General features: G+C 43.1%; 1 protein-coding gene across 1 annotated transcript in view; it reads left to right on the top strand.

Annotated features, from left to right (window-relative positions):
• LOC119442198 (ankyrin repeat and zinc finger domain-containing protein 1-like) overlaps positions 1 to 24,867 on the top strand; it is a 38,910-nt gene extending 14,043 nt beyond the window's left edge. The window contains 11 exon segments of the mRNA XM_049661955.1: positions 1,251 to 1,362; positions 3,406 to 3,559; positions 4,433 to 4,655; positions 11,936 to 12,172; positions 13,407 to 13,601; positions 14,642 to 15,134; positions 15,607 to 15,718; positions 17,361 to 17,447; positions 18,081 to 18,161; positions 21,739 to 21,809; positions 24,557 to 24,867. Coding sequence (XP_049517912.1) covers positions 1,251 to 1,362; positions 3,406 to 3,559; positions 4,433 to 4,655; positions 11,936 to 12,172; positions 13,407 to 13,601; positions 14,642 to 15,134; positions 15,607 to 15,718; positions 17,361 to 17,447; positions 18,081 to 18,161; positions 21,739 to 21,809; positions 24,557 to 24,680 — 1,889 coding nt within the window. The 3' untranslated portion in view covers positions 24,681 to 24,867.
• Positions 24,868 to 27,435: the final 2,568 nt, after the last annotated feature.

The raw sequence follows: 27,435 nt of genomic DNA, 5'->3' as shown, positions 1-27,435 counted from the left end.
ACGAAGCAAGCTCACGCCATCATCCTGCAGCCAAATGGAAGGAAACGAGTTGTAAATAATGTTCCTGCTACAGTCATCATTTGCTATGATCACTGTTTGCTACTCAGGAGGAGCTCAGCAGAGGCAACAAATTGAATAAAGGGATTGCTTTGAACGAAATAACTTTACAAATTTTCAGAGTAACACCTGCAATATATTGTGATTGCATTATGTGTACATGAAGGTACAGCATAATTTAATGCATCATAGTAGCAAGTACAGCAGGCTTCCTCAAAGGTTGGACTAGTTTCAGAAGCATCTCTTTAGTTCCCTTTAGGTGGCATTTCTGTTGCATTATAACCTTTTGATGAAATGAATAGATGTTCAAATCGTGTTCTTGTTCGTTTTAAAGAGGCCGTGAACCAATTGTTTATCGAAGCGAAGAAATACATTTAAAGTGAAAATAGGCTATTTCAGAAATACTTTGCCACCAAATGTACTGCAATGCATTCAGCAGAAGCGGAGTTATTGGCAATCAAACACGACCTCCGCTGTGCTCCTGTCCCTTCTTCAATGCCTTGCACTGTGAAGGCTAGGGCGGAGTGGGGCGGGCCACAACGCTCCGCCTCTGAAATTTGACCAGTGGCGGGCAGTTCAAATTTCATTTTAGACGTTAACTTAGACGCCACGACTTCAGATTTTGGTGCCTATGAAGCGCTAAGCCTAAGCCAAATGTGGCTGTTCTCAGCGAGCCGCAGTGCGCTTAACCAGTGGACTCACGGCGGCCACGGTGTAGCCGACCGCAGTGACCAATAGCAGCCGTGTATAGGAATGTGCTTTATTATGAAATAAAGCACAGAGAAAAGACTGAGGATCATGGCTTCTGTTGAAACGAAAGCATTAGAGAGAAAGCTGACTTCGCGCTCCGCTTGCAAGCTGCATGCACCGCGTACGACAGCAAAACTTGGCTGAGATATTTACAGCAGCGTATGCTACCCACGGACTATGCTACTTCACCAAGTCCGAGGGGTGGTTCAGGGCCCCTTTAAACAAGAGCCAACAGCATTTACATAAAGTGCAAGTTTTTGTTTCTTGTGCTCATCCTGCCATCTCATTTTTTCTTTTGTCCTTTGCCCATTGGCATTGTTTGCAAGCTATGACTTTTGACCTTTTTCAAGGTTCCTAGTGCTTAGAGAAAAGCACTTTGAGTGCAGAAATGTGGTAGCATTGAAACAACATGCTTGCACCTTGATGTTATTCTTCGCAGGCAGTACCTGACAACTGTGCACAACTGATATCAGCAATTGGAGACGTACCACACAAGATGCAGTGGGCCGTCCTCATGGTAGGCGGCGGACACTTTGCGGCAGCTGTTTTTAACGGGTACTGCACTCCCTTGCTGTGGCAATTTAAGCTGTGGCTAGTTATAAGAGAGCTCACCAGCTGGCAGGGCAGTCTTGAAAAGGAGGGCATGCCATGCAAATACATATGTGGCGTGGAAAAATCTCAGCGATTTGCTTTTGCTAACTTTAGTTTACAGGACAGTTTGTGTGCGGATGTTTCTTTGCAGCAGTATTGAGAGCTCAATTTCAGTATTCAGATTGAAATGAGACTTTTGTTGTGCTGGTAGTTCTCATAACTTGATTTCAACCTTTTTGTCAATGAAAACTTCTGAAAGTGTTCGGAAGCCAAAGTTGAAAACATTTATGACTGGTATGGGAAAACGTGACGAGGACACTTGGCATAGCATTCACCGTGCACAGTTAGCTACAGCCGCATTACTGAAACAGTTCGTAGGTTGTGCATACTGAAAGTCGCTCCACTACTGGCTGAAGGTAATCGTGGCTGAAAGTGTGTTGGCCATACCCGACCGAAGCGTCATTCTGTGGTAGTGATAGTAATAGTACCATGATAGCAAACATAGAACAGCTTGCGCAGAGGTGTTTCTTAGTTTTCTGCTGGCTTTAATTAAACTAATAGCTTGCTGCTTTTGGCATTTTCTGTGCAATCTGCTTGAAATATGTAAGCTAAATCTCATTGTGCAACCTGCACATAGGCCATGGTTTTCTTTTGTGTGGTAATTCATTGATGTTACTAACATATTTCTTAAGCAGCTAATAGGGCCTTCTACTGCTTTCAACATTAATTTATTGATTGATTTTTAATTTATTATGAAAAGAAGCTGACTAGGGTGCACTAGCAGTAAATAGTATTTTGTGAGCTCGCACATGGTTGTGCCTTCACATATAGAGCGTAAAGTGTTTACAGTGGTAAAGTTTCCAGGCCCTGAAATAACTTATGTCGAAGGATTTTTGTGGCATTCGTTTTGCCTACAACATTCTTTGCATCTCCTAATTTAGAAGCAACAAGTCTCACAAGGTGCAAGCGAGAGAGAGGACCACGCAAAACTCACAGAAACATTTTTCTTCTTTACTATAGAAGTCTACACTCACAGCTTGTATGCTAGCCACTCTGATCACTCGCATCACATGTATTCCTGCAACAACTATTAGCTCCATGCCTATTAGGTCGTATTCCCAGCATGCTGAGGAATCAGTAGATGGCCTTAAACTGAATTTGATTTTATGAAGTGTATTTTTTCAAAATATAATAACCATGATTTTCGAGGAACTCTGTACTGCAATACTTTGTGCCATTATTTTGTAGCAGGTTCTTGTTGCAGTACTGTTGCATGCCACAATGGCTCACTAGTTATTGTTGTTATTGCCAATCTGGTTAATTCAGGGCTGCAATTCAAAATGTGTCATAGCGCCATCTAAAAGAAGAAGATACAACCAAAATTGGGATGTCTGTGTTTTTTTATCTGCTGCGGCAACAAGGTGAAGGAGAGGAAGTAGAAAATGATAAAGGACAGCTATGGAGAGAGAAAAAGAGAAAGAACTTTAGTGGCACCGTGGGGCATGCAATGGCCATGGCGATTTCGCAGTCCACCAGACCAGAAACTTGCAGGTTCCGCTATGGAGAGTAAACAATTCAGATGTAAACACTGTCTGGAGTTTAGTAGGTGAACTGTTTTATAGAAATAAAGTGCATACAGGTCGATTCAAATGTCAACGTGAAAATGCAAGAATTTCATTAATGAAATTGCTTAGAAAGCTGCAGTTAATTTATATCTACAAAAGAATGGCACATTCCAAGTCGAAATTCTAGTTTAACACTCGATGACTCCATTACCACTGGCACCATCTTTAAATTTTGCTGTTCTGGTCTGGAATTTACCGTTTAGGTTTCATTTGCTGATGATAGCACATGCCTTAGGTCATGTGCGCCTTCTTGTAAAACCCACTGCAAAATGTTCATTTGCCTTCTCCATCACTTTAATATTTGTTTGTGAAGCAGGCTGGAGGCATCTGTTGAGACTAATTTGACTGCAGTACTAAAAGTACGTACTGCTCTCATGTTCAGGTCAGAATCCCTGCTGCATAAGACATTCCACACTTACACCGTCCGTGCCAAGCAAGGTGGCTCCCAGTCAGCCAGGGATGGCAAACAGAAAGGCAGCCAACCCAAGTCCGCTGGTGCTAGTCTACGGAGGCACAACGAGATGGCATTGGTGAAGGTGAGCTTTTGATATCCTTGATTTGGGGCCATATCTTGCAGTGGTTCTTTTCATATTAGATTCTTTCTGCATTGCTTCTTTCGCTTGCGTGACACTATGCCTTTATTGTCACTGGTATGGGCCTTGGTGCAATGCATTATAATAAATGAATTGGATTGGTGGAAAAGAATATTTTGAAAATAATCCTCTGAGCAATATTTGTGTAGCGTTGTTTATAAACAAACTTGCTGACTGTTACAAAAATAGGGAAGGAAACAAACTGGCTGCTTTGAAGATTCAAATGCAATACTGTAAGCTTTTCAGAAAAAGAAACACGGAAACAACAATCGGGCTCTGAATAAGGATATCAAATCAAATTTGGACAAAACTAAAGAAGGCATGCATGAAAGAGGCATGAAAGTGGATCCAGACCTGTGTTTATACTGCAAGTTTGTTTTTGCTAAAGAAAACGAGCTCTGTACAGCGATTGTCGGAAGATATTCCCAGGTTGTTTTTGGCGTAAGTAGATTCAACTGTACTTCTTTCAAAATGAAACGAATGAAGGGAACATGTTTTCAGTCTGTCTAAAAAAAATGCTCGTGCTGTACAATTGAGTGCATTGAAAAAGTCCAGTCTCAGAAGATTCTTTTGAAACAAACTTTCTCTCTTCTTCTAAGTGCAAATGATGCCCCATTGGTTTGTTGGCAGAAATGGCACTCTCATGCCATCACAGCCCACTTAGCTGTCTAAAGAAGTGGTCTGCCACTACCTTCAACATCAAAATCTGCACCTTTCTGATAAATTTGCATGCCATGATGCAATGTAGCCAGGCTGCACACTCCTGTAAGCTTCCAAACTTTAATGTTGTGACTCTGTGGGACTTGGAAACTTCAGGACATCCAAGATCTGCTGCAGTCCTGGTCTGAAGAGCTCCAGAAATGCTCAGCTGTATTCTACAGAGCCCCAGGTGCAAACCGGGCAGTGCTCTTTTCTGGCAAGAACCCACCTTTCCGCAAGTCAGACCCACGGTTGCGGCCAATCCCATTCCCGACCAATCGGGCTACATACAAGGAGGTGCTACGGGTCCATCGGATGTTGTGCACAGTCGAGTGCTTTGGTAAGCAGCAAGACTAAGCTTCCAGTGTGCTTTGCATTGAGTCTGTAGAGGCAGAGAATTGGGACCGAAATGATCCTCTGTTTATAGCATGTGTAATGCAAGCCTTGTCAATAATTGTCTCATTAAGCTGACTGCCTAAGGTGCACATTCAGTGCTCATTAGGATAATTTCTTATCAACTTTATAATGCAACAGTGTCATGTGTCACCGATCTCTGAGTCGTGTGGATGTTACGGGAGATGGAGTTGGGAGATGCAGGGCAGCACAGCAAACATTGTTTAATCACACTCAACCCAGACTCGCTCAAATTAAGCACAAGGAGGAAACACTAACACTTATACAACTCACTCTAAAAATCGCAACCTAATTAACAATAAATTGATTTTTGTGGCACATCCATAAAAAAAAAATTTTTTTTTATGGATGTGCCACAATGTATACCGCACCCACATGCATTGTTGTTGAACGACCATTTTAATTTCACTACTATCAAAAAAAAAAAAACACTGCCAGTAACGAATATGCAATTTATATTGCTGCCACAGGTCTTTTATGATTTATGTTTTCTCTTTTTTTTATGCTTTATTTTCTCGTCTTTTGTGTTTTGCATTGGCCAGCTGTAATTTCCTTTTATCCATTTCAGTTTAAATAGGCAACTCCTTCTCTTTTGCTGCGGTGCTGACTGAAAATATATCAAGGTGACCATGCCATACTGTGTGTCACCGGCGAAATACCTTTTCGTAAGCAGTCTTTCAGTGCAATGTAAAGGAGTTTACTATAAAGGACTTAAGTTCGCCCTTGTGTCAGGGGTATAACCCTGCTGTGCCTTGTGATTGAAGACCCACTAAGCCATCTCCTTGCATTTGAAGTAAAAACACTGACAGCCGAAATTACATTTAGTACTGTCGACTTCTGTTAATTTGACCCTAACGGGACCAACGAAATTGATCTAATTATCCAACAGGTCGCATTAAACAAGATGCAGAAAAAAACTCTAAAGTTGATTCATTTGGCATTATTTGTCCTATTGTAACATGCCCCCAGCATAAAACGAGCACCCACTATCTATGTGTCCAAAGTAGAAAACTAATATAGAAATGAGATAAAAACTCCTGAAGGAAGTAGAAATTTAATGTGTTCCTGATTTTTCAGCAAGAAAAATGGGCAAGGGTCTAATATGTGTTGCACAGTGGCGGTTGGTTTCCTAAGTCAGCTTCGCTGCACGGTATTTTAAAATCAGCTTTGCCGCAATATATCCATGTCATTCAGTAGAGCTTACAAGCGCCGCAAATGCTGTTTTGATTTCGTTTGTTGAAAGAAAAAAAGGTGCGTGCTGAAATATTGAGCTACGGTCATTGCTTGAAAATCTCCCTAGGGCAGGCCAAAAATAGGGGGTTTTGACAAATGATTTTTCAAATGAGTTCAACGCATCACTGTCCTTTTAAGCTCCGCTGAGACACCCTGCCACTATTGAGGTCACCATAAGGGTCAGGCGCTTGCGTGCTGAATGGTCAAGTTCAAGTTATTCAGCGAAGGCCAGCTTTAGGATCAAAATAACGACCATTTTGGCCCATAGAAATGCATGGGCGCCGGCTGGGACCTTCGTTTAGTATCAAATTAATGGAAGAGAAGTCTATTGTTGGCAGGAAACATAATGTGCAATAGGGCAGGTAGATTAGCATAAAATGTTTCATGTGTGTCACAGTTTTCATATGCTTCCCAGGCCTTTTCACCAACGGATATGTTATGTTTCCCTTGTGGTTGTTTGAATGTCATACATGGTCTTTGAGCAAGGCTCACTGAAATATTAGTACAATGTTTCATTTACATTCGAATCCGCTTATAACAATATTCAAGTGCCAAGAAAATCCCATTGTTATAACCGGGCTGCACGAAAAAAACAAAGGGGACAAACATTAAAACATTTTAATTAGAAAGAAGTACAGTTGAACCCACTTATAGCATTACTGGTTTTAACAATGCACAGATGTTACAATGAGCAGCTGCTGTACTGTGAACTTTTGTGTGTGTTCTACAGTAATTATAAGCAGCTTACTATGTACCGATGCTGCATTATTGGCTATAACAATAATATCTGGCTACTGGGTGTCTGCGCTGAGAAGAAAAGGAACGCGAAATCCAGGAAAAAAAAGAAAGAAGCGAGCTGCTTCGTCACACCTCCCTTTGTGCCTCGCACCCTACACGGCACACCTTCGTCTTCTCTCGTATCTCCCATCCACCCCTCTGTTGCCGGCGAGACGGTGGGCTAGGGGTGTTCACAACCATTAAAAAAATTTTTAAAAAAAGTAAAAAAAGTTGGTTGTCTGGGTGTCTGGCGGCGGGATTCAAACCTTGGCTCCCCAGCACCGCAACCCAATGCTCTGACTGTTAGGCCACAATCTTTTTTTTTTCTTACATGGTATTTATTGCATCATGTATAATACTACAGTCGAACCCACTTATAACGAGCCCAGATATAACGATCCATCGGTTATAACGACCGCTTTCAGTGCATTTACAATGTTCAGGCCCTCCCTATGGAAACTGCTTCCAGATATAACGAACCTTTTTGAAATCACCGTACTTATAGAACGAATGCTTCAAACCCGGTCACGGTAAAAAGAGGGCACACGCGAAGCGCCAAGGCACGAAGCGCGACCAAACTGGGCGCACGGCAATGCGCGCCCCACTCTAGTCCAACCGCGACGATGATATGGCCTTCAACATGAGCGAGCGACCGCCTCGCACGGATTTCAGAAGCCGCAAAGAAGGTCACGCGTTTTGAAGGTGCGCCTCCAGGGCGGAGGCATGCCACGTACAGCATAAACAGCATGGCAAGGGGTGTGCAGCAGTGCGATATCAGATGCCACGAAGGCGTCACTCTCGTTTTTGTGCAATTTTTCGTGTGGCACGATGTGCATTATGCCTGTTTTAACGATTTTGAATGATCATCGATGTCTTTCCACCATGGGAACAACGACCTCTCAAGCGTTCCTGTCGATACAGCCTGAGTCGGCAAGAACGTTGCACCACTCGCTGCCGGCACACAATGTTCCAAAGGGTCGGCGGTTACTACGCTGGTTATCACGAGGTCATGGTTCAGCAGCGCTTCATTTACGTGTTGCTGTTGCTGATAAGGTTAGCGGTGACATTTTACCTTTCGAACATCGCATTCTTTCTCGTGCAAAACGACATTTGCCGATTGCTGATAACGATTTGCGGTGACGTTTTAACTTTCGAACATCGCTTTTTTTTTTTTTTTTTTCGTGCGAAGCAACATAGATAACGTAATTTTATGGCTCTTGTGGGGCTGATACGCAGTCGTAATGCTAATACCATGATGTCCGAGACCTTTGCACAATCGTGCCACAGTAGTTTCCAAAGTTCACGCTTCCGGCCAACAAGAACGCTTTGCTCTCGTGTGCAGAATACAGTCATGTTCCGCTGGTAGTAAAATATATCGCAAGCTCTCAAATAAAAAAATGCCGGCTGCGCTTGTAGTTTTGAAACGACAGGTGGTTGGAACCGGGCGCCGTTTTAAAAGAGCTACATGACGCCACATTTTGTTCTTTAGATGGACGTTTCTAATGACAGAAGTTTGCAGCTATATGCGCAGGAATGCACCGGAAACAAGAATGACTCTGAAAATATGGTTTTCGGATCGAAGTGCCGCCGAATTGTAACTACTGACGCCACCTTCAGTGCTGTTAATTTTCAAGCATTTTTAAGGGCGAGTCCATATATAACGATCTACTTATATAATTACCACTTTTCGCGGGACTATCGAGTTCGTTATAAACGGGTTCGACTGTATATGCGAGAAATGTTCAAGCACTAGCGAACACATCACATATTGATGACCTAGAAAAAACCTATAAATCACAGTGTGCGCGCCATGCACCACAGAAAAACAAGTTGTTTTGAACTTAAAGTGTAAATGACAAGCAATTTATTAAGAGGTGGTACCAATCCGGTTAAAACTCTTTTAGGTCATACATGTCCAACCACAGGTAACTTATCAAGAGGTGGTACCAATACGGTTGAAACTCTGTTAGGTCATACATGTCAAGGCAAGAGGTGGTACCAGTCGAGTGATAACAAACAGTTTCAACCGGATTGGTACCACCTCTTGATAAGTTTCCTGTCATTGTCATAGTTAAATTTCGATGAAACAACGGGTTCAGTCCTTCGCTCCAACATGCATGCCTTCCGTAAGCTATGTAATCCAATTAGGAGAAACATATCAAATGGCATCTGTTCTTCGTGGGGTGCTATCAAGTATCAGATGGTATGCTTATTCAAAATGAAGTCTTTCTTAAGAGTCCTTTGAAACACATCCCAACACAATATTGTGTCTTTACAACTTGTGAAGCAATGCTCTATAGTTTCGGTTGCATCGCAAAGACGACAATTCACAGTCAATGCAAAAAGGCCTTTTTTTTGTGCAACCAAGTTTTCACAGGTAGTGTTTCATTGTGTAATTTAAAGCAAAATGTTTTTGTGCATGAGGATAAAGGCATCTTGCGAACTCACTGAAGTACATCATGCCCGGCAGACTAGAGAATGTGGAATGGTAAAGGGGAGGTGTTAAAATCTATTGATATTAAATTTTTATAAAGTTGTTTTTTCAACACTTTGTAGAGATATTCAGTTGAATACCGAACCAAGAGTAATTGCACATTGAAATATACTTCATGCATAAAACCCCACAAACAAGGACACTCAGAATATTGGGATGAAACTACCAGGTTGGGTGAAACATTGATTTATTAACTTGTATGAATGATCGTAGTATTGGGTGTGAAATGTTACGAAAAAAGAGGGAATGACAAACAATCTGGTGCACAAATAGATGCACCAGACCAAGTCTTGCCAGCGCATAGGGGTCTAAAGATATCTTGCCTCATAGGCTCATAAGTAGGAGACCACACAAAAGTAGCAAATATTCTGTGAAAATGTTGAATGTTTTCCCCGTACAGGGAAGTATCTGCAGTGCATAAAATATTTTTGTAGCTAGAGAACAAGTTACAAGCTGCTGTCTTACCAAATATAGAAAGGCAGTGTAGAGTAAAAGTATCCACATGGCGTTGGAGTGCTCATACACATTCTCGCCAGAAATGTGCACTAAGCTTGTATGCATCAAACGGAACGCAAAGGTATTTAGGTGGTAAGCTTGTCCATTTTATACCAGTATAGCGAGTCAGTGTACATCCCCATAAACCAAACCAAAGACCTGAGCTTTTTTAACAATTTACCCTTTATTTAGATCTATTGTCTATAAGCATTCTAAAGTGCAGTGACACTCATGGTTTTAACATTTTGGGCAACGAACTCACAGTACTGGCTTTTGCAGATCTTGCCTTTTTCTGCTCAAACAAACCGAACATTGACCAAGTTCTATCATTCACTGAAAAACTTGGTTGGGCTTCTGGTGCCCGGATAAATTAGGCAACAATCACATGTGTACTTCTATCATGCCAACACCAACTAACCTCTTTCTGATGGTTGCCATGTGTTGACCATGATGATAATCTTATACTGTCACACATACCCACAATAGGTGATTGGCCAAGAAACAGGCAGTACATATCTTGACAACCCGAACTAGCTCTTTGGAATGATTGCCACGTATTGATGAGGATTATGATTTCTATGCTATGGCACATACCCAAAATGGGGGAGTGACCAAGAATCGGCCGGTACATAACGGCCAACACCAACTAGCTCTGTCAAATGATCGCTGCATAGTCATGATGATTATGATTTCCATACTATGGCAAATACCCACAACCGGTGATAGACCATCTGGTGGTGCAGTTGGGAGGCTTATGCAGCTCCTGGTAGCATGCTGATCATGATGGTGAGTTCGATACTATGGCAAATACCCACATAGGGGGATTGGCCAAGAAGCGGGCAGTACATATTGAGCCAATGCAAACTAGCTGTTTAGGATGGTCGCCATGTCTTCATGATGATTATGATTTCCATACTTATAGTACATATCTTACCCGTGACATAATGCCGTAATGACACATATTCCCGTGGTGTAATGACTGCATAACCAGGTGCATAAACACGTGAATGCATTGACAAAACCACAATTGCCGCATTTCATTTATTTACTCTTAGAGTTAATAATATTACAGAGAGGAGGGGGTAATAGGATGTAATTGCATCATGTGAGTGGAAATGGTACGCTTAAAGGGGCCCTGAACCACTTTTTATGGAAGTGGAGAAAGACATTTAAGGTGAAAATAGGCTATTTCAGACATACCTTGCCGCAAAAAGTACTTCAATGCGTTCAGCAGAAGTGGAGTTATTGGCCATCAAACACAGCCTCAGCTGTGCTCCCCCTTCCTTCTTCAATGCCTTGCACTGCGAAGGCTACGGCGAAGTTGGGCGGGGCCACAACACTCCGCCTTCAAAATGTCACCGTGGCGCGCAGTTAAAACTTCCGATTTTGGTGCCTACGCCGCACTAAACGTAAGCCAAACGCAGTTGTCCCCAGAGAGCCGCAGTGCGCTTAGCCAGTGGACTCGTGGCAGCACCCCACGGCGGCTGCAGCGTAACCGACCGCACGACGAATAGCAGCCGCATATTGGAATGTGCTTTATTGCACAATAAAGCACACAGAAGAGAGTGAGGATCATGGCTCTGTTGAAACGAGGGCGTTTGAGAGAAAGGTGACTTCGCGCTCTGCTTGCGAGCTCCACGCACCGCGTACAACAGCAAAACTTGGCTGAGATTTTCACAGCAGCGTATGCTACCTGCGAACTATGTTATTTCACCAAGCCCGAGAGGTGGTTCAGGGCCCCTTTAAACTTTTCATTGGTGATGGAGGCGAAGCCGGCGAGGAGGCGGTTCCAGTCTGTGCTTGTGGTTGGTACAAAAGAATGGAAATGCATATTAATATGACATTTAGGCACACCAACATTGAACCAATTTCTTTCATTACATAGGATTTCATGAATTTTTCATGAAAGCTTCGCTTAAGCATTGATTCTAAAATGTCTGTTGGATTTGTTTTAATTTCTTTTTTTTTAATATTTAGCTTGCAAAGACTTCTTGAGGTGTGTGACACCTATACTTAGTAGTCTAATAAGCACGTAACGGTTTAAGTACATGGAACTATGTAAGCTCAGGGGAGACCACCCTTGCACATGAAGTGAAGAATGCCCCCTTTCAAACAGCTTGATGCCTTTCTGAGTGTTCAAGTGCCCCGCTTCAATATGTGTTGGAGGAGGGTTCCCAATGTCGTTGCAAAATTGTTTCTTTGCACAGGCAGCGAAGAGCAGCTCAAGGGACGCATTCCGGTGTCACCAAAGATAAATGTTGGCGCCAAGAAACCTGGAAAAACTGTGGAAGTGGGACCAGATGCTAAGGCTCCAACCAGTACTGCTTCTGCAGGCGATGATGTCAGCTTCAAGCTTGAGAACATTTCTCTTTCTGAGGCTCCTCGTGATTCGTTGCTGCCTGTTGCGCCATGTGACTCACCAAAACTGAAAAGCAAGCTTGTTGGTAAGAACCTAGCTGTCCATTTGGCTTTTACCTTTGCTTTCTTGTGTTCCTTTTCTTTTGTTTATTTGTAAAAATAAAAATTCTTTCACTTAATGCCGTGCTTTGGAAAATAGCATTCTTTGGGTATCTGGATCAGGTTTCCTGCTTGGAGGACCCCCTTATATTTGATCTTGTCTTTGTGTCTCACAATACAGTGTCATGCCTTCAGTCATTCATGAAGTTAAGCATAAGGGCACTTTACAGGTCTCTTCATTGTGAAAAAATGTTTCATGGTTTGCTACCCTTAGCCTTGCACCACCTGACAGTCCGTTTTTATTATGTGATGATGCTTGGAACATAAACATAAGATGTCTCATGTGTAAGGGAAGTGTTCGCATATTTGTTTTACTATAACCACTTTTTATTTAGTGTAATCAATTTTTTGTATGATACTAGTGTTGCTTCTTCTGCTGTTGCCATGAACATACTATCCAGTTTTTGCTTCAGTGCCTCCCTTTAAACATGAATTTCTTTAGAACTACTGAATACCACTAGAAGTGTTTCTCTGTAAACGCTATATGGGAGTTCTTGCACAAGGCCAGCTTGATCGGGGGGTTGTGAGCGTGTTCTTTTTTATTTCTTTCATTCATGATCCCCCCCTACTGAGCCATACTTGTCATTTAAGTTCATTCTCTCTCTTTCTCTATCTCTCTCTGTTTCTTGTTATAGGAGCCTTTGCTTTCTTTTTGATGGCTTGCTTATTCTGCTCTTGCCTCACTTTCTACTGGCATGCTTTTCTTTCCTTATTCTTTTTATTTTTTTTTTAGGGGCGGAGGTGTATTAACCCCTTCAGTGCCACACTATTCTCCTGAATTCTGACCAAAAATGCCCAACTAATTTTAAAGACACTAGTTGCCAATACATTTTGCTTTCTCAGAAAGATTAAATTCGCATTTGCTTGTGCTCCCCCATGGAATATGTGCTGCCATATATCAAAAGCATGACAAAGGCCTGAGACAAAACCAGGCTCGTCCAAAGCATTGATAGAAAATGAAAAGTACCGTCAAAAGGCTGAACTCGTCCTTCACCCTTTTTACCAGAAACGCGTGGACAAATCTGGCTTGTTCAAGGCACAGAAGGGGTTAAAATACATTTATATCTGTAGCATTGATTCATTGTGTGATCTTGTGAGGTTGCAGATATGTGCCGACTGTCATTTTACTGACTTGTTTTTTACATTCCTGCCCTTGGTTAGGGACCCTCCAGTTTACAGAAGATAAGACAGACGATGACTCAGGTTCTGACTCTGATGCCACTGTGAATTGGGAAGTTTCTGAAGAAGTTGTGGACTTCAGTGACCTGAGAGAATTTGCCGGAACTAGAAAGCCACGCAAGAAAAAGCGCATAAAGAAAAAAGGCAACAGAGATGCAGAACATGCCGAGAAGCCAGGTGAGGAGCTCATGGCTGCAATTTCATTCTTTTATACTGACAGCAATCTGGGAGAGGTTGCGAAACGTTCTGAATATTTTCTAAGGAGGCCATAGTACTGTATTTATTCGAATATATGGTAAGGCATTTTTCTAGAATCCTTAGCCTGTCACTTCCCGCCTCATTTGCAAGGCTGATAAATTCAGTTAGTACTGTTTCAGTATGGCAGCAGTTGTACCATATTTCTGGCGATCCAGATTTTAGATGCCAGCGCAAATTGTAGCAACTAATAATTAACCTTGCCACATGAGGCAGTACTATATTTTTGTGCGCATAACCCACTCCAAGAATTCAAATGATTTAATATTAAAAATGGGGTGTGGGTTATTTGTAAATTTCACCTTGACGTATGACTCCGCGGCAGTGCAAATTTTGCCTTATGGTGTGGCTTTATGGCAGTGCATGCGACGCTGCCGGGAAGTTACATTATAAGGAGATATTTGTGTTGCCGTGATGTTACACCTCAAGGTGAAATTCGCATATAGCCCTCACCAATTATTCCGATTATTCAGTATTTCGGGCAAACCCCGCCAACTCTGAATATTCGTTGGCTCCTCTTTGCTGCCTGATATGTGCATATTTAAGTTCTTTTTCTTGTGTGCTCCAACTGCTCAGGCCAGTTAATATTTGAATCGGTGAGGATGGACTACACTGTGTTCTAAAGGAGCTAAAGACTGAAGATATCAAGTTTTGAGAACTTTTGCTTAACCACAGTGCCTCAATTAAGAAAAAAAAAGAAACTTTGAAATTTGTGACATCACACTAACCTGCTAGCACTGCAGATTTGGCATGTAATTCAGAAAATGGAACCTTGACTTTAAATTTCTTTTCTGGTAATCAACCTCTTACCATGAAATTAACGAAGATAGATTTTCAATGTAGTATTTTATCCGTCTAAACTAATTTTAGTGGTTCTTTTTAGTGTTTCTTTAAGGCTGCATAAGCTCTCTTTTGGGATAAATTTCTTAAATTTAGCATCCTATCTTTCTTTTGATATCCAGTGCCTCGAGAGTTCAGGGCACTCAAGACGGCTCTGTTTAATGCCTGCAAGGCTGCCAACAAGGAAGCTCTGATTTCCATCCTGGAAGCCATTTCTGGAAGTGGCACAAAGGAGTGTGAAAATGCTGCTCAGGAATGTGTGGAGACTGTGATGCCAGGGCAGGCGTCATCTGCAGCTGTAGAAGACTCCATTGTGCCTTCAGCTGTGGGGCAGTACTGTCTGCTGAGCCCAATTGGCTCTGACCCAGATGCGACCCCTGTCGTTGAGAAGTCTGTAGAATGGGAAGCGCCAGCCAGACTCGAACGCTGCAATTCGGTCGAATCTCCGTCGCTAGCAACGTGTTGCAAGGTTGTGCGTAACCATGGATTGGAGCACTGTCTACTCAATGGACCTGTCGATTTTTCAGACTCGACACTTCTTCACTACTGCGCCAAGCTTTCAGCTGTAAAGCTCATCCATTGCCTCTTGGAAGCAGGCGCTGATCCTGCTGTTAAGTAAGTCCTTTTCTGTTTTGCAGTTCTTGCTCATTAACGCTGTAGGGCCTAGCACAATTACAGACTGCTCGACATTGTCAGCTTAAAACAAGCCTCAGATTTGGGTTTGGTGGAAACTTGAAGGAAGCCAAAGGGAAGCCAAATCAAGTTGAGATTGATTGCCAATACTGTTCTGCTGTCACAGGTACACAATAGTCTTGTTGTGAGCAGAGGTACACGGGTGGCAATGCCAGCTTGAATTGCTACAATGCTAGCTCCCAGTGAAATCATAGATTTTTGACTGCGTCTTCTCAGAATTATACTTAGTTGTTCATTGATAAAAAGCATGGCATCCCATTAGAAAATAGTAAAAAGATTCAACCTAGCAACTATCATGCGAGTGGTCATGGCAACTATCATGGGCACAGAAAAGACACAAATACTAGTACATGCGAATATACAGTAAAATACATTGTTGTTCTGCATCTTACAGAAATGCTAAAGGCCTGACACCCTATGCAGTTTGCTCAGACAAGCAGACAAGAAATGAATTCAGGCGCTTCAAAGGTTTGCACCCAGAGAAATATGACTACGTTGCTGCTCAGGTAGGTTTTCTAAATGTTGGTTGTCTTTGTATTTTTATACTAACGTTCAGAGGATCCCGCTGTGGTGGCTCAGTGAATATGGCTTTCTGCTGCTGAGCATGAGGTCATGGGTTCAATTCCCGGCTGCATTTTGATAAGGGAAAAATACACAAACACCCGTGTGCCTAGATTTAGGTGCAGTTTACGGAACCTCAGGCAGCTGATATTAATCCGGAGCCATCCACTACGGCATCTCTCATATCCTGTGTGTAGTTTTGAGACGTTAAACCCTGTAATATCAGTTTGATTTGATTTGATGTTGAGGGACTCCTTCCGCACGTGGTCCTTGTGGAGTTCTTTTCTCTTTGTTCCTTCTTATTGGCATTGCATATCACACATAGATGGTGGCCATTGTAAAAAGTAATAATGAGGGTTTCTTATAGTGTTGTGTGTAGGCTAGTTGGCAATCAGTAGGATTGTCTTCGAGTGTAATACTTATTGTGAGCGTGGTATGCTTTGTGGTGACTGTGTAACATCCTTCAGTAAGGACATTGGTTACCGATCTATTAATAGCACGGACTAGTTAAAACTGCCATATCCTGCAGTAATTGTTAAGACACGAACATTGTGCATTTTTCAATCAGATTCTATTACAGTTCTCTGGGCAACCTGGTTGGACATAAAATGGTAATGGGCTTTTAAAAGAACAAAAAAAAAGCATGCCTTGCTTGTAAACCTGGTAGGACAGTATACAGTACTCATATGTTGATTGATTGAAACATAGTACTACAGTTAGAAAGGACACATTGCAAACATGGGGACAGTGCCCACCGGCAACGAAGTGCTAAAAAAATCACAGGCCTGCGCGGCACACGCAGCACAGTCACAACATAAACTGGTGGAGCGGCTCAAGAGTAGCTCCAATTTGGGCACCACACACAACAGGGTCTTCGCGGCAGTCTGTTTGCCTCGTTTTGACGAGAACGATCTGAACTGTCCGCCCGGCGTCGACGGCGAGCTGCTGCTTGTAGTGCTCTCTGCACAGCAATATGCTGAGCCCGATCAAGCCTTACAGCTGCAGCTTACATGTCGGGCACGCCGCGTTTGCAGGCACCTTAACTAGAAGATGGCGCCACCATACTGGCGGAGGCTCGGGAGCGCATTAATTGCGCTCCTCGTCTAAATCGCATATTGTCGTCTGTGCCTGCGTGCGCTGCGTTTTCAAGCACCTTACCTAGATAGCGCCACTATACTGGCGGAGGCTCGGGTAGTCTGCCCCTGCGCGCTTGCTTTATAGGGCATTTCCGCTGGCCGATAGCAAGCACTTGCATGGCTCAGTGGTAGAGTATCTGGCTCCCACGCAGCGGGCAGGGGTTCGATCCTGGCGGGAAACGCGTACTTTTTTTCGCATTTCCAGCGACAGCGGTTAAGGCGGCTAAATGCCGGCGGCAGCATCATCGCGAACCGAAACGGCTATTGGAATGAGCCCATAACAGCTTACGCTGTAAAACAGTACAAGGGACACGCTGCACTTCATGGACTGTGGGTTACCTCAGTCATTCACTGTACCTCCCATGAGAGCGAAAGTACAATTTTCTTTGTGTTTTAATGCTTAAGGACAGTGCCTCAGTTTTTCAAAACTGATTTTTTGTATTTTGTGCAGATACCAGATGCTTTAACTGAGGAAATGGAAAAGGAACGCTCTGAAAAGCAAAAGGAGAAGCGGAAGCTCCACAGAGAAAAGCTGAAGGTTCTGTCTCGCTTTACTGAGTTGTTTGGGTTGTTGCATGGTGTCAGGGGCTGTACATTTTTCTTTTTTTTTTGACGAATGTCTCTCTTAGGTTCATGCACAACGTGTACCACGAATATATGTGCCGGAATAGTTTAAGTGTGTAAACTGGAGCTTTTGAATTGAGCACATGGAGTTTCTTTAGTTAGCATAGTCTTTACAAGCCAACTATTCTGCAAATTAAATTTAGATATTTGTGAAAGCTGGGTCTTTGTAGTACTGGACTATGACTTATAGAACTTTATTGACTTGGCCTACCTACTGGCAATGCTAAAAACTGCCTATGTCGCATGCCAATGCCTCTAGAATCGCCCAACTGATGGTTCCACAAACTTATCTGGTGCCATGCTCTGTGATAATCATGTGTGAAAGAATTTACTTTTCACAGCACTATAGCTTTTATCATGGGCACAGCTTTCATCATGGCTCCTCACAACATGTTCACACTAAGCAAAGATGCCAAGTGTAAAGCAGTGGTAGCTAAGCATGTGCATAAAAGTGGTTCACAAGAAGCACGTGTTCAGATATTGGTGTGCGATACGATCATGGGCATTCCACAAAACATCACAGTTTTTTTTTGGTTTTTTTTCACAGGAACGAAAAGCTGCTGAAGTTCAGAGACAACAGGAGGAGCTGGAGAAGAAAAGATTTCTGTCCCTAAGTGACAGAGAAAAGGTACGATAATGGACCGACATAGGAATACGACTTGAGGCAAGGATTTGTGAGATGCACTCATGAACTGGGACATCAGCAAAATTATCAAGCACATCAGCAAATGCACTATGGTCAACCTTGATGGGGCCATGATTACCTTTGGTCCCCACCAGCGACAAGTTATCTTTTCGTCCACTTTCATTTCTCTTCATTATTTTCTACATTTCAATTTTAACCACAGCTAATTACCCCATGCTTTCCTTGGCTTCATTGCCTGTTGGCTCTATATGACACAAGTGTGTAGGCACATAGTTCTGCAAACATATAATGATGCGTTGTTTTTAACTGTTTCTAACAAATTTAATACTTGTTTGTAGTGAAACTGGATTTCTACTGGTATATGTATAGGCTATCAGTTTACATGGCTGTCTGGTATACCAGTTCGTAAAGGAAAGCGGCATATGATCGTAGATATTCCACTGTTACTTCAAAATGTTTCTTCCATGGCAATAGCCTGTTTTATTATTTAAAATTATTTATTTTACTGCTTATCTCTGCCAGTAATGAATAACAAATTAGATTGATAAGTGTAAAAATAGTCTATTCATTAAATACAGTTGCCAAACTGCCAACCATCTTTCTCCGCTTTTGGTGATGAAGCTTTGGCTCAGAGCAAGTGGCCAGGTTTAACTTTCTAATTTTATGTAAAAAATGTTGGCACATTAGCAAACAACGAAATATTATTCCCATAGATTGCGAGCAAGGCTCCTGTCAGGGGAGCCAGAATGTCTTTCTTTCATTTTCTGCTGTGGTTGGCGTCATTGTTGCTTAATGTAAAAATATTTACACTGCAGTATTGATAGAAGGGTGTCAAAGAAATGACTAAAAGCATTACGACAAAATGTCTGACACTTCCGAGAAGTGTTAGACTGAATGAGGCGTATGCAGACACAGTGTGCAACACACCCCTATGACATCCGAATTCCCGGGCGCTCAGTTAGTAGTCAACGTCCAATTTTTCGGACTCTCTAGATGCCGCGAAAACGTCCAAAAAATCGGGCAGTCCGAAAAAATGAATGCATGCCTTTTACTACCTCCGAGGTCTCAAATTGCCACAGGCATGTCCGAAACAGCTCTAAAGGCCTGCTAGTACATTTATTGGGCGTATTGGTGCTCGTACTGTGATAGGAGACGGCAGGTGCACGCATGTATACTTAAGGAATACATACCGTGTACCGTGACAATTGCCCCTCCCCACTCATATTCTTCACCGCATAACACAACTGTATTGAGGTGAAGCTGACTTTCGGGAACCAGCTTTACGCAACGCGCCGTGCTTTCCGAGCTTCGAGGCATTTGGCGGGGATTACAGAGGCAGAGTCAGCATTGCTAACAGCGGCAAATTGCTTCAATGAGAAACACTGCACCAAGCAGCAAGAAGCTTGGTAGTGAACGTCGGAGTAGCTAGGCCTAGCGTTGCTGCGGGGGTGGCAACGGCTTCCAGCAGATCTGCGGGTGAGAGCACCGGTTCGAGACGGCGAGATAATCGAAATGGCGGTGGCGGTGGCTTCGATTAATGCTGTTCCAGACCTGCGGTCATGGCAAAAAGTCCGGAAAATTGTACGGTAAAGATTTGTCGCATCCAAAATTTCAGATATTCTTATACATTGACTCTATGGGGTACGTGGCGGTGCTACCAAGGCATCCGCATTATCGGGCATGTCCGGAAAATCGGTCGTTGACTGTATTTCGCAGTGGTATCTGGAGGCTACATGTTTACTTATGTGCCAAATGTGCCGCCTGCAGCTCGAGAGTCTCGATTGCACGATGAGTCCTTGGTGCATAAACCACATGGCAGCATTGGTCTGCAACATTGGCCAGCTGGTCCATCAGAATTTTAATACGACAAGCCGTTAAGGCTATAACATTGCATCACTTCCAACGCTGCTGCAGCATCCGCATCAGACCAGGCTTTCTTGGGGTGCGATGGATGTGGCGTTCGAACCAATCAGCAGCACTCCAATGCCCTGCTCACTTTTATTATTTCTCCTCCTCCTCCAAAGAACCAGTGGCACTCCAACACCCTGTCCACTCCACCGGTACTCTTCCTCACATAGCACGTGCTTACCCTCTACTCTGCATAGTTGAGGTTGGGTAGGTGATCTTGCAACATACAGCATACCTTATTTGCGAAGCACCACTACTCCTCCTGTACAGGGCTTCTGCATTGAAAAAGCTGGTCATAGAAGTGTTACCCATGATCTCTTGTCCTGGCGCCTAACCATCACAATGTTGTTAGTTCATATAATGCTCAATACAGGGGGAGGGTTGTTCTGTAAATGTCTACTAAGTGGACTGTTCATTTCAGCACGTGCTGAATGGATAGAGCTTGAGAGTCAGCAGTGACGATTGGTGCCTGCCCCCACAGAGCTAACTTTCCTTAACCAAGGTGACCGCGCTCCTACTGGTAACAGTGTTAAAGCTGAGGAACATGTTCTGAAACTTTAGGCGGGGCGGGGAACGGTTGGTGGCGGGAATAATGTCACTGACCCGCATGTGATACTTCTTGGTAGCGTCAAAGAAAGTGTGTGGAGAAGCGCACTTGCAGGTTTTGCATATCGTTTGTTCAGTGCACAAGCAGCCAGTTTTCAACTGTAGCTCTTTATTTTGTTTGTTTGATTGCTCACATGTCTGATTATGATGCCACATTTGTCACCACATTTGTCACCACAAAGGCTTGTCATGAATAAAAAAAACTTGTCTTCTTTTCTTATAGTTAATGTGGCAACAACTTAACTTTGTACCAACAACTGCTTATAAGAAAGTGGAGAGACCAATCCTAACCAAACTCCTACAGCACAGATGTGATGTTCATATAGTTGCAGGCAACTTCTTATGGCAATGAAGGGAAAGCTGCGAAAACTATCTTACAAAAGTGAGAGCGCTCCTGCAAATAGTCCCACATTCTCATCCGCGTTAGTTTGAGCAGCTGGAGAAGAGAAAACATGAATACTATCTTATATTCAACAGCAAAACAAGGCAAGACACACCACTGAACATAAAATTTGTCTTATTTTTCTGCTTTTCTCATCTGCGTTTGAGCAAATACGAAACCATCATACATGGAAGCTACGTTGGTTCAGTATCTGTTCCAAGAAACCGAAAGTGCTGTCAAACGCTGCCAGGATACCTGATGTAGCAGCACATGTGCAGAAGCTCCGTCTCAATAGCTTTCCCTTCTTTGCCACATACAGTTGTCCGCGAGTATAATCTCCCTGGCATGCTGTATGAAAGAGCTTTTGTCAAGTGTTAAGTGTTTTAACTGCCTGCTTTCCGTTCGAAGAAGCAGTGATATTCCTGCTCACAAGTTTCCTCCTAGCTATACAACATGTGAAAATCCCAACTAGCAATATAATGTGCTTAGGGGCAGCTTGTAAGTTTTCAAAGTTGGGGGCAAATTTCAAAGAAGCTTTACTGCGTCAAATTTAGACATAAGCCAGCAGCTTTTTGTGTGATGTGTATTAATTCTCAATCTTTTTCGCTTGTTTTGTAGAAGTGTGTAATTATTGTGCATTACCCCTCTCTCATGTTTTTTCAGAGGGCACTGGCTGCTGAGCGCAGGTTTGCAAGGCAAATTCTGGAAACTAATGGAGCCCCTGTTGTACTCATGTAAGCATATTTTTTAAGAATGCCATATAATTACAGGGGTTCCTGATTTCTCATCTGAGCTTTGATGCTTCACATACTGCACACATTCATTGCAGTCAGGCTTGCAAGTTTTTTGTTTTGAACGGGAAAATGCCAAAAACATTTACATATAAATAACTTACAATGCCGGTTTGTAGCAACTACGTATCACAGCAAATACAATAAATACAGTCAGTTCATAACTGTATATGTTGCTTATGGCAATGGTTCTCAAGCTCTTCACTGTCATAGACTGCATGATTTGCTCACGAGTTACTCAAGGACCCTTCCACAGCAACTAAGTGTATTTTGCATTTCAAGCTACTTGGGTTGCATATTGGCTGCTTTATGTATAATGTGTGGTCGAATTATTAACCCTTTCTGTGCCATGAACGAGCTGGGTTCGGCTGAACATTTGTGAAAAAAATTTCCATGGATGAGCTGAGCTCATTGCGAATACTTCCCATTTTTTTTGCAATTTTCAATTTCTTGTTGACAATACTTATTGTTTCTTTATACTGCTCTCAAGCTTCACTTTTGCAATAGATGATTGAGATTTGTATAACTAAGTGCTTAAACTATTGTCTACATTGTTTTTCTGTAAGAGCTGAAATTGGGGCGAGTTTGTGAGAATTCATGCTAGACATAAAGCGCGAAAAAAACGAGGACACAAGGAAGGAAGACCAGACAGGACGAGCGCTAACTTCAAACTAAAGTTTATTCGCAGAAAACCACGCCTATAATAGTCGACACTGATCAGAAACAAAATACATCATTGCGCAAGCACGCTCGAAACCCCCAAAAAGTTTAAGATAGTTGTAAAATTCAACTGTGACATGGCTATGCACATGAAATTGTTGGAGTGAATATTTTCCAGTAGCTCAGGTTGACATAAATAATGTAGATGAAATGATGTGTAAGGTGTGTCAGTTTGCATTGTAAACACAATGTTCAAAGAGTACCATTTCATTACATACATGGTGATGATGATAAAAATGTTTTTATTAACGTCTTAAGTGTTTTATTATTTTGCCCAAAAAGGTGTTTACTTTGCTCTGTCTTTTTTTTTTTTTGATAGCTTATTTTCAAACTTCACTCCATCAAAAACCCTTCTAAAGCTTTTTCAACCAATTTGCTTCATGTTTTAAGCCTGAAAACATCATTTTACCTCTTCACTATGCAATGTGTGTGTGTTTGTGCTTATGCGTGCGCGCGTTTGGCAGACGCCATTGTTCCAAATCTGCCTATAGGCACATTAAAGTTCGGCTTGAAGGCCTACTAGCCGTAGAATCTCGATGATACGAAGCTCTTGGGACGGCGGAAAAATGTATATCACCCAAAATTCGTACCACCCAGAAACTAAGATCAGGCAAATAATTAGGGACACGGTAACGAAATAGCCACCTTGCTCAAACTTCCCAATTTTCCCATTTTTTTTTTCCACAGTCCTAAGACCTTCGTTTATCGCAGGGCAAGATATTTGGAAGAAATACACAGCAGAATTGCACAAACTTGCACTTTTTTTAGTGTGTTCTCTTTGAAATTGGGAAGAAAAATGCGCTTCGAGGAAAGGTGCTATCACACCGGTGATCATGCGAGCACAGCTTTTCATTGACACAAGCGCCGCCATCTTGGGATTGCCGTAATTGGCGATTCAGATAGCTGCAGCAACGGTGGAAGAATATGAGAGGTACTATATGAAATGACCTCCAAGTATAAGAGAAGACTTACTAATGTTGCGCACTTTCTGGGATATATGGCACGGGAGAGCAGGGGCCATCCTTAGGTGTCTCGCCGGCTTTGTGTATGTGTCTTATAAAAGCACACCCAAGTATAATAAGTAATATAACACGTTCTGCAGCTTATTTACCTGCATTTTATTTTTTTGAGTGCCGGGTATGGACTGTTTATGTTAAACGTTAAAGCGAATGTAGGCATGTATAAATGGGCATAAACAAAACATATATGTATATATATATATGTGTGTGTGTATATATATATATAGTATATAGTGTGTGTGTGTATATATATATATATATATATATATCCAGGCAGCTGCTACAATCAGTCGTTTGTAAGTATGTTAAATTACCCCCTGATGTAAATGAAGCGAGAAACACAAATTCGGAATAGCCAAATGCCTATGCTTGATCCTTAGTCAAATGACATTGCCAGAGAATTGCAGAAAGATAGATTCTTGTAAATATCAGTATAACACACAGATGCCACACGTACGCAATCCCTGGTGTGAATTTTTGCTGCCTGCTGCAAGGCAAAGCAACAGGTGCTTTGTGCAATTGTTTTTGCAAAAGAAGACTTTTTTAAGAGAAAGAGAGAGATTGTAACAACCAAGTCCATGGCCAAGGTCAAGGGGTGGTGTCAAGACAAAATGATGTAGGTTGCCCTGGCAACAGGAATGCAACCAAAGCATCGGCGCGGCTACTCTGCCGGCGTGATCCCTGGTTCCGCCAGGGTTCACGCAGCAGCTGAAATTGTTCAGATCATTCACCATGGCGTGAGAAGCAATTTGCAACATTCTAAATTTAGCACATTGTAGGCTAACAGACTTCGGAAGGGACTTTTGAAAAATTTTTATCGGGCGTGATTTATGGGCAACATTATATGGGCAACTGTATGGGCAACATTATATTATACGGCAATGTTATGAACAGCTACATTATTGGATTTATCTGTTTTACATCATCTCGTCCTGTTTTCTCTCTTTCCAGACGTTGCTTTATGTGTGGCACTGACATCACTGGAAAAGTTCCGTTTGAATACAGTGCAAACAAATTTTGCACGATGAATTGTGTCAAGGAACATCGAAAGAAGCCCCAGACCAACCGCACGTGATGTGCCGCAGTCATTGACATCTGCCTCCGCCCTGCTAAGTCTTACTTAACAGCTGATCAATGGCTTCCCTGCGTGCTTTTAGATGAAGGTCAAATGAGCAACTTCTGGATGTTTCTGCTTATGCAAGTGTCACTGACTGTTTGCGTAAATTGAGCGCTTGTAATAAATTATTGTTTTTATCTTTAAATGTCAATTTTGTAATATCTGATTTTATGAAGTTTTGGAAGTGTGGTATTCACACCCAAGGTCCGCAGACGGTCAAACATTGAAACCTTCTCCCTTCATCCATCACTGACATGGGAAGCCACCGAGGTTTTGGGGGTTATCAGAGTTGCGAGACGAATTTGTCAGAAAGCATCTGAGTCTGACCTTGGCACGCAATTCAGTGCACACTAGCAAAGCAATGTCCTGCTGCAAAGCTGCCAAGCGTTGCCAAGGTCTTGTTGCTGGGCAAGTTGGTTCATGTATGTGGAAACACGCAATATGCATGTATCAATATCTACACAAACTGAACTGACGACAGAGACAAACATCCAGCTTTTTTTTATTGTAATAGCCATCATATGGACATTCCGAGCGCACCCATGGTGGTGCCATCGTGTCGCAGTTGTATATACAGTATAGACCACTTATTATGTAACCGCTTATAGTGCAGGACCGGATATAGTGCGGTCTTTTCAGACTCCCGTTAATTTTCCCATAGCACTTCATGTATACACGTATCGCTTATAGTGCAGTTGCGGGAAACAAAATGCCGGTTATAATGCGGCTGCCTGGGAGTACGGAAGTCAGCGGAGACGGCGAACGCTCCCCTCAAACGGGCGTCCCAAGGAGTGCTCGAGGAAGAAAGAGAGACAAAGTGGAGGAGAAGGGCACATGGTGCAAACAAATAACCAGTGAGGCTGAAACCAGAATCTTGAGTGCGAGTTGTGAAATATCACGGCGCGCATAGCGAGCGAGGGTCACGAAACTGCCAACGCTGGCCGACGCTCGCTTCACGATAACGGCAGTAAACGAAACTTCAGGGAGTGGCGGCGCCGGCACATCATGGCGAAGGGCGCACGCGGAGACCGTGGAATGTGAGGAAGGAGGGCGGCAGGGAAGCGGATTTCGCCTCAGCAAATCCGCCGCTTCGGTGGCTCCCCTCGCCCTCCCTCGTAGCTCCTTCACATTCGACTGTCACCGTGCGCGCCCGCCACCGCCGCAGCCGGCTCGACGCCAGCTCCCTGAAGTTTCGTTTTCTGCCGTTATCGCGGAGCGGGCGTTTGCCGGCGTGGGAAGTTTCGTTGGCCGACCTGGGACAGCGCCGCTGCTTACCTCTGCGCCGTAGCCGCATCGTGCAAGGTCAACACGTTACTAGAATGTAGAGGAAGCACAAAGGAGAAAGAAGGGTTCACTGCCATTTTCTACGCGTGGCTACGGTAGCGTGGCTGAAACGTCGGCACATACACGCATGTTCCGGCGCAACGCAGAATCGGAGACCTTGCCATTTGAGAGAGGGTGAAATTGCCACCGCGTTTTTGTTTTGTTTTGTTTTGTTCACACGCGACATTGAGGGGTCTCTCCTAAGATTTTACTCTATGGTGGTGCCGGAGCAATGCCGGTCGGAGGCGCCGCCACATGATTTGGTTTGAATTAATGAGATTCGACTGTAAATTGAATGCAAACGTTCTAGCCGCATTTCTTGACTGTCGCATATGCGTGGCGACTCGGTGCACATGTTTTGCATATGTGCGGGCCTTGAAAATTGTTGCTTTGGTTATAGTGCGGTACCGCTGATAGTGCGGATATTCGCGACTCCGGCGACTTACGTTATAACCGGTCTGCACTGTAGTATGTGCTATATATGGCCCACTTTGAGTGGTAGAAGAGAATGGAAAACTGGCGTTCTATGTACACCACACACAGCCTTACTCTCTTAATTTCTGTGCTGGAGCACTGGCGTATGAACTTATGATTTAAAAAAAGCACGTTGCAGCATGGGCGATACTTCATCAGACACTGGCCACATATCTGGTGGTATAAACATAGGTGCAGGGAAAGCGAGTACATCAGTGTGCCTTTTGTTTCGTTGCATGGTGAGGCTGAGGACTACCTGCTGTGTCCACTCTGACATGTCCATATATCACAGCACCCACACGCCTCATAGCATTAACCAGGAGAGCAAGCTAATAAGAGTCCCAGCAGCATATCTTGGCAGATCTACCGAGAAGCTTTCACTTTTAGAGCCATTATCAAAATTTTTCTGCTCAGTTTCTTTCTTTTCTTGTGATTTTCTCTATTCACACTTTTAGGTATTCCTTGACTGTAACGTTGCCTCATATTGCTCGCTAGCTATAAAGTTCTCTGCCTTCATGCAGTCTACAGGGATGTCTGTTGTTCCAACACACACAAAACAGCAGCTTTGTAGAGCATCATATTCTGTATGTATAGCTATTGAGTAGGTGGCCAGGTTCAGTCCTCAATCCAGCATGCCACCCAGTTATACAAGTGATCGGGCAGGTGCCTGGCCAGACTACAGGGAGCCCCTGTGACATGATGCTACCGATGAAGTATTCAGCCCGCCTCTGTCGGCACTGGCATAATGCTTCAGGGGTCCACTGACAAGCCAGCAGTGTTGTACAGAACAGCGTTCCTGGAACTAGTTCCTTTTGGGAGGAACGCCACCGTTCTGTTAAGGATCGGTGGAACTGTAATGATAACTCGTTAGGTTTACGAAGGAACGGCAGAGGGAATGGCGTTCCTTCTGTAAACG

The sequence above is a fragment of the Dermacentor silvarum genome, chromosome 2 (assembly GCF_013339745.2).
Source record: "Dermacentor silvarum isolate Dsil-2018 chromosome 2, BIME_Dsil_1.4, whole genome shotgun sequence".
NCBI lineage: Eukaryota > Metazoa > Arthropoda > Arachnida > Ixodida > Ixodidae > Dermacentor > Dermacentor silvarum.
This window is presented reverse-complemented; position numbering and strand designations above follow the sequence as displayed.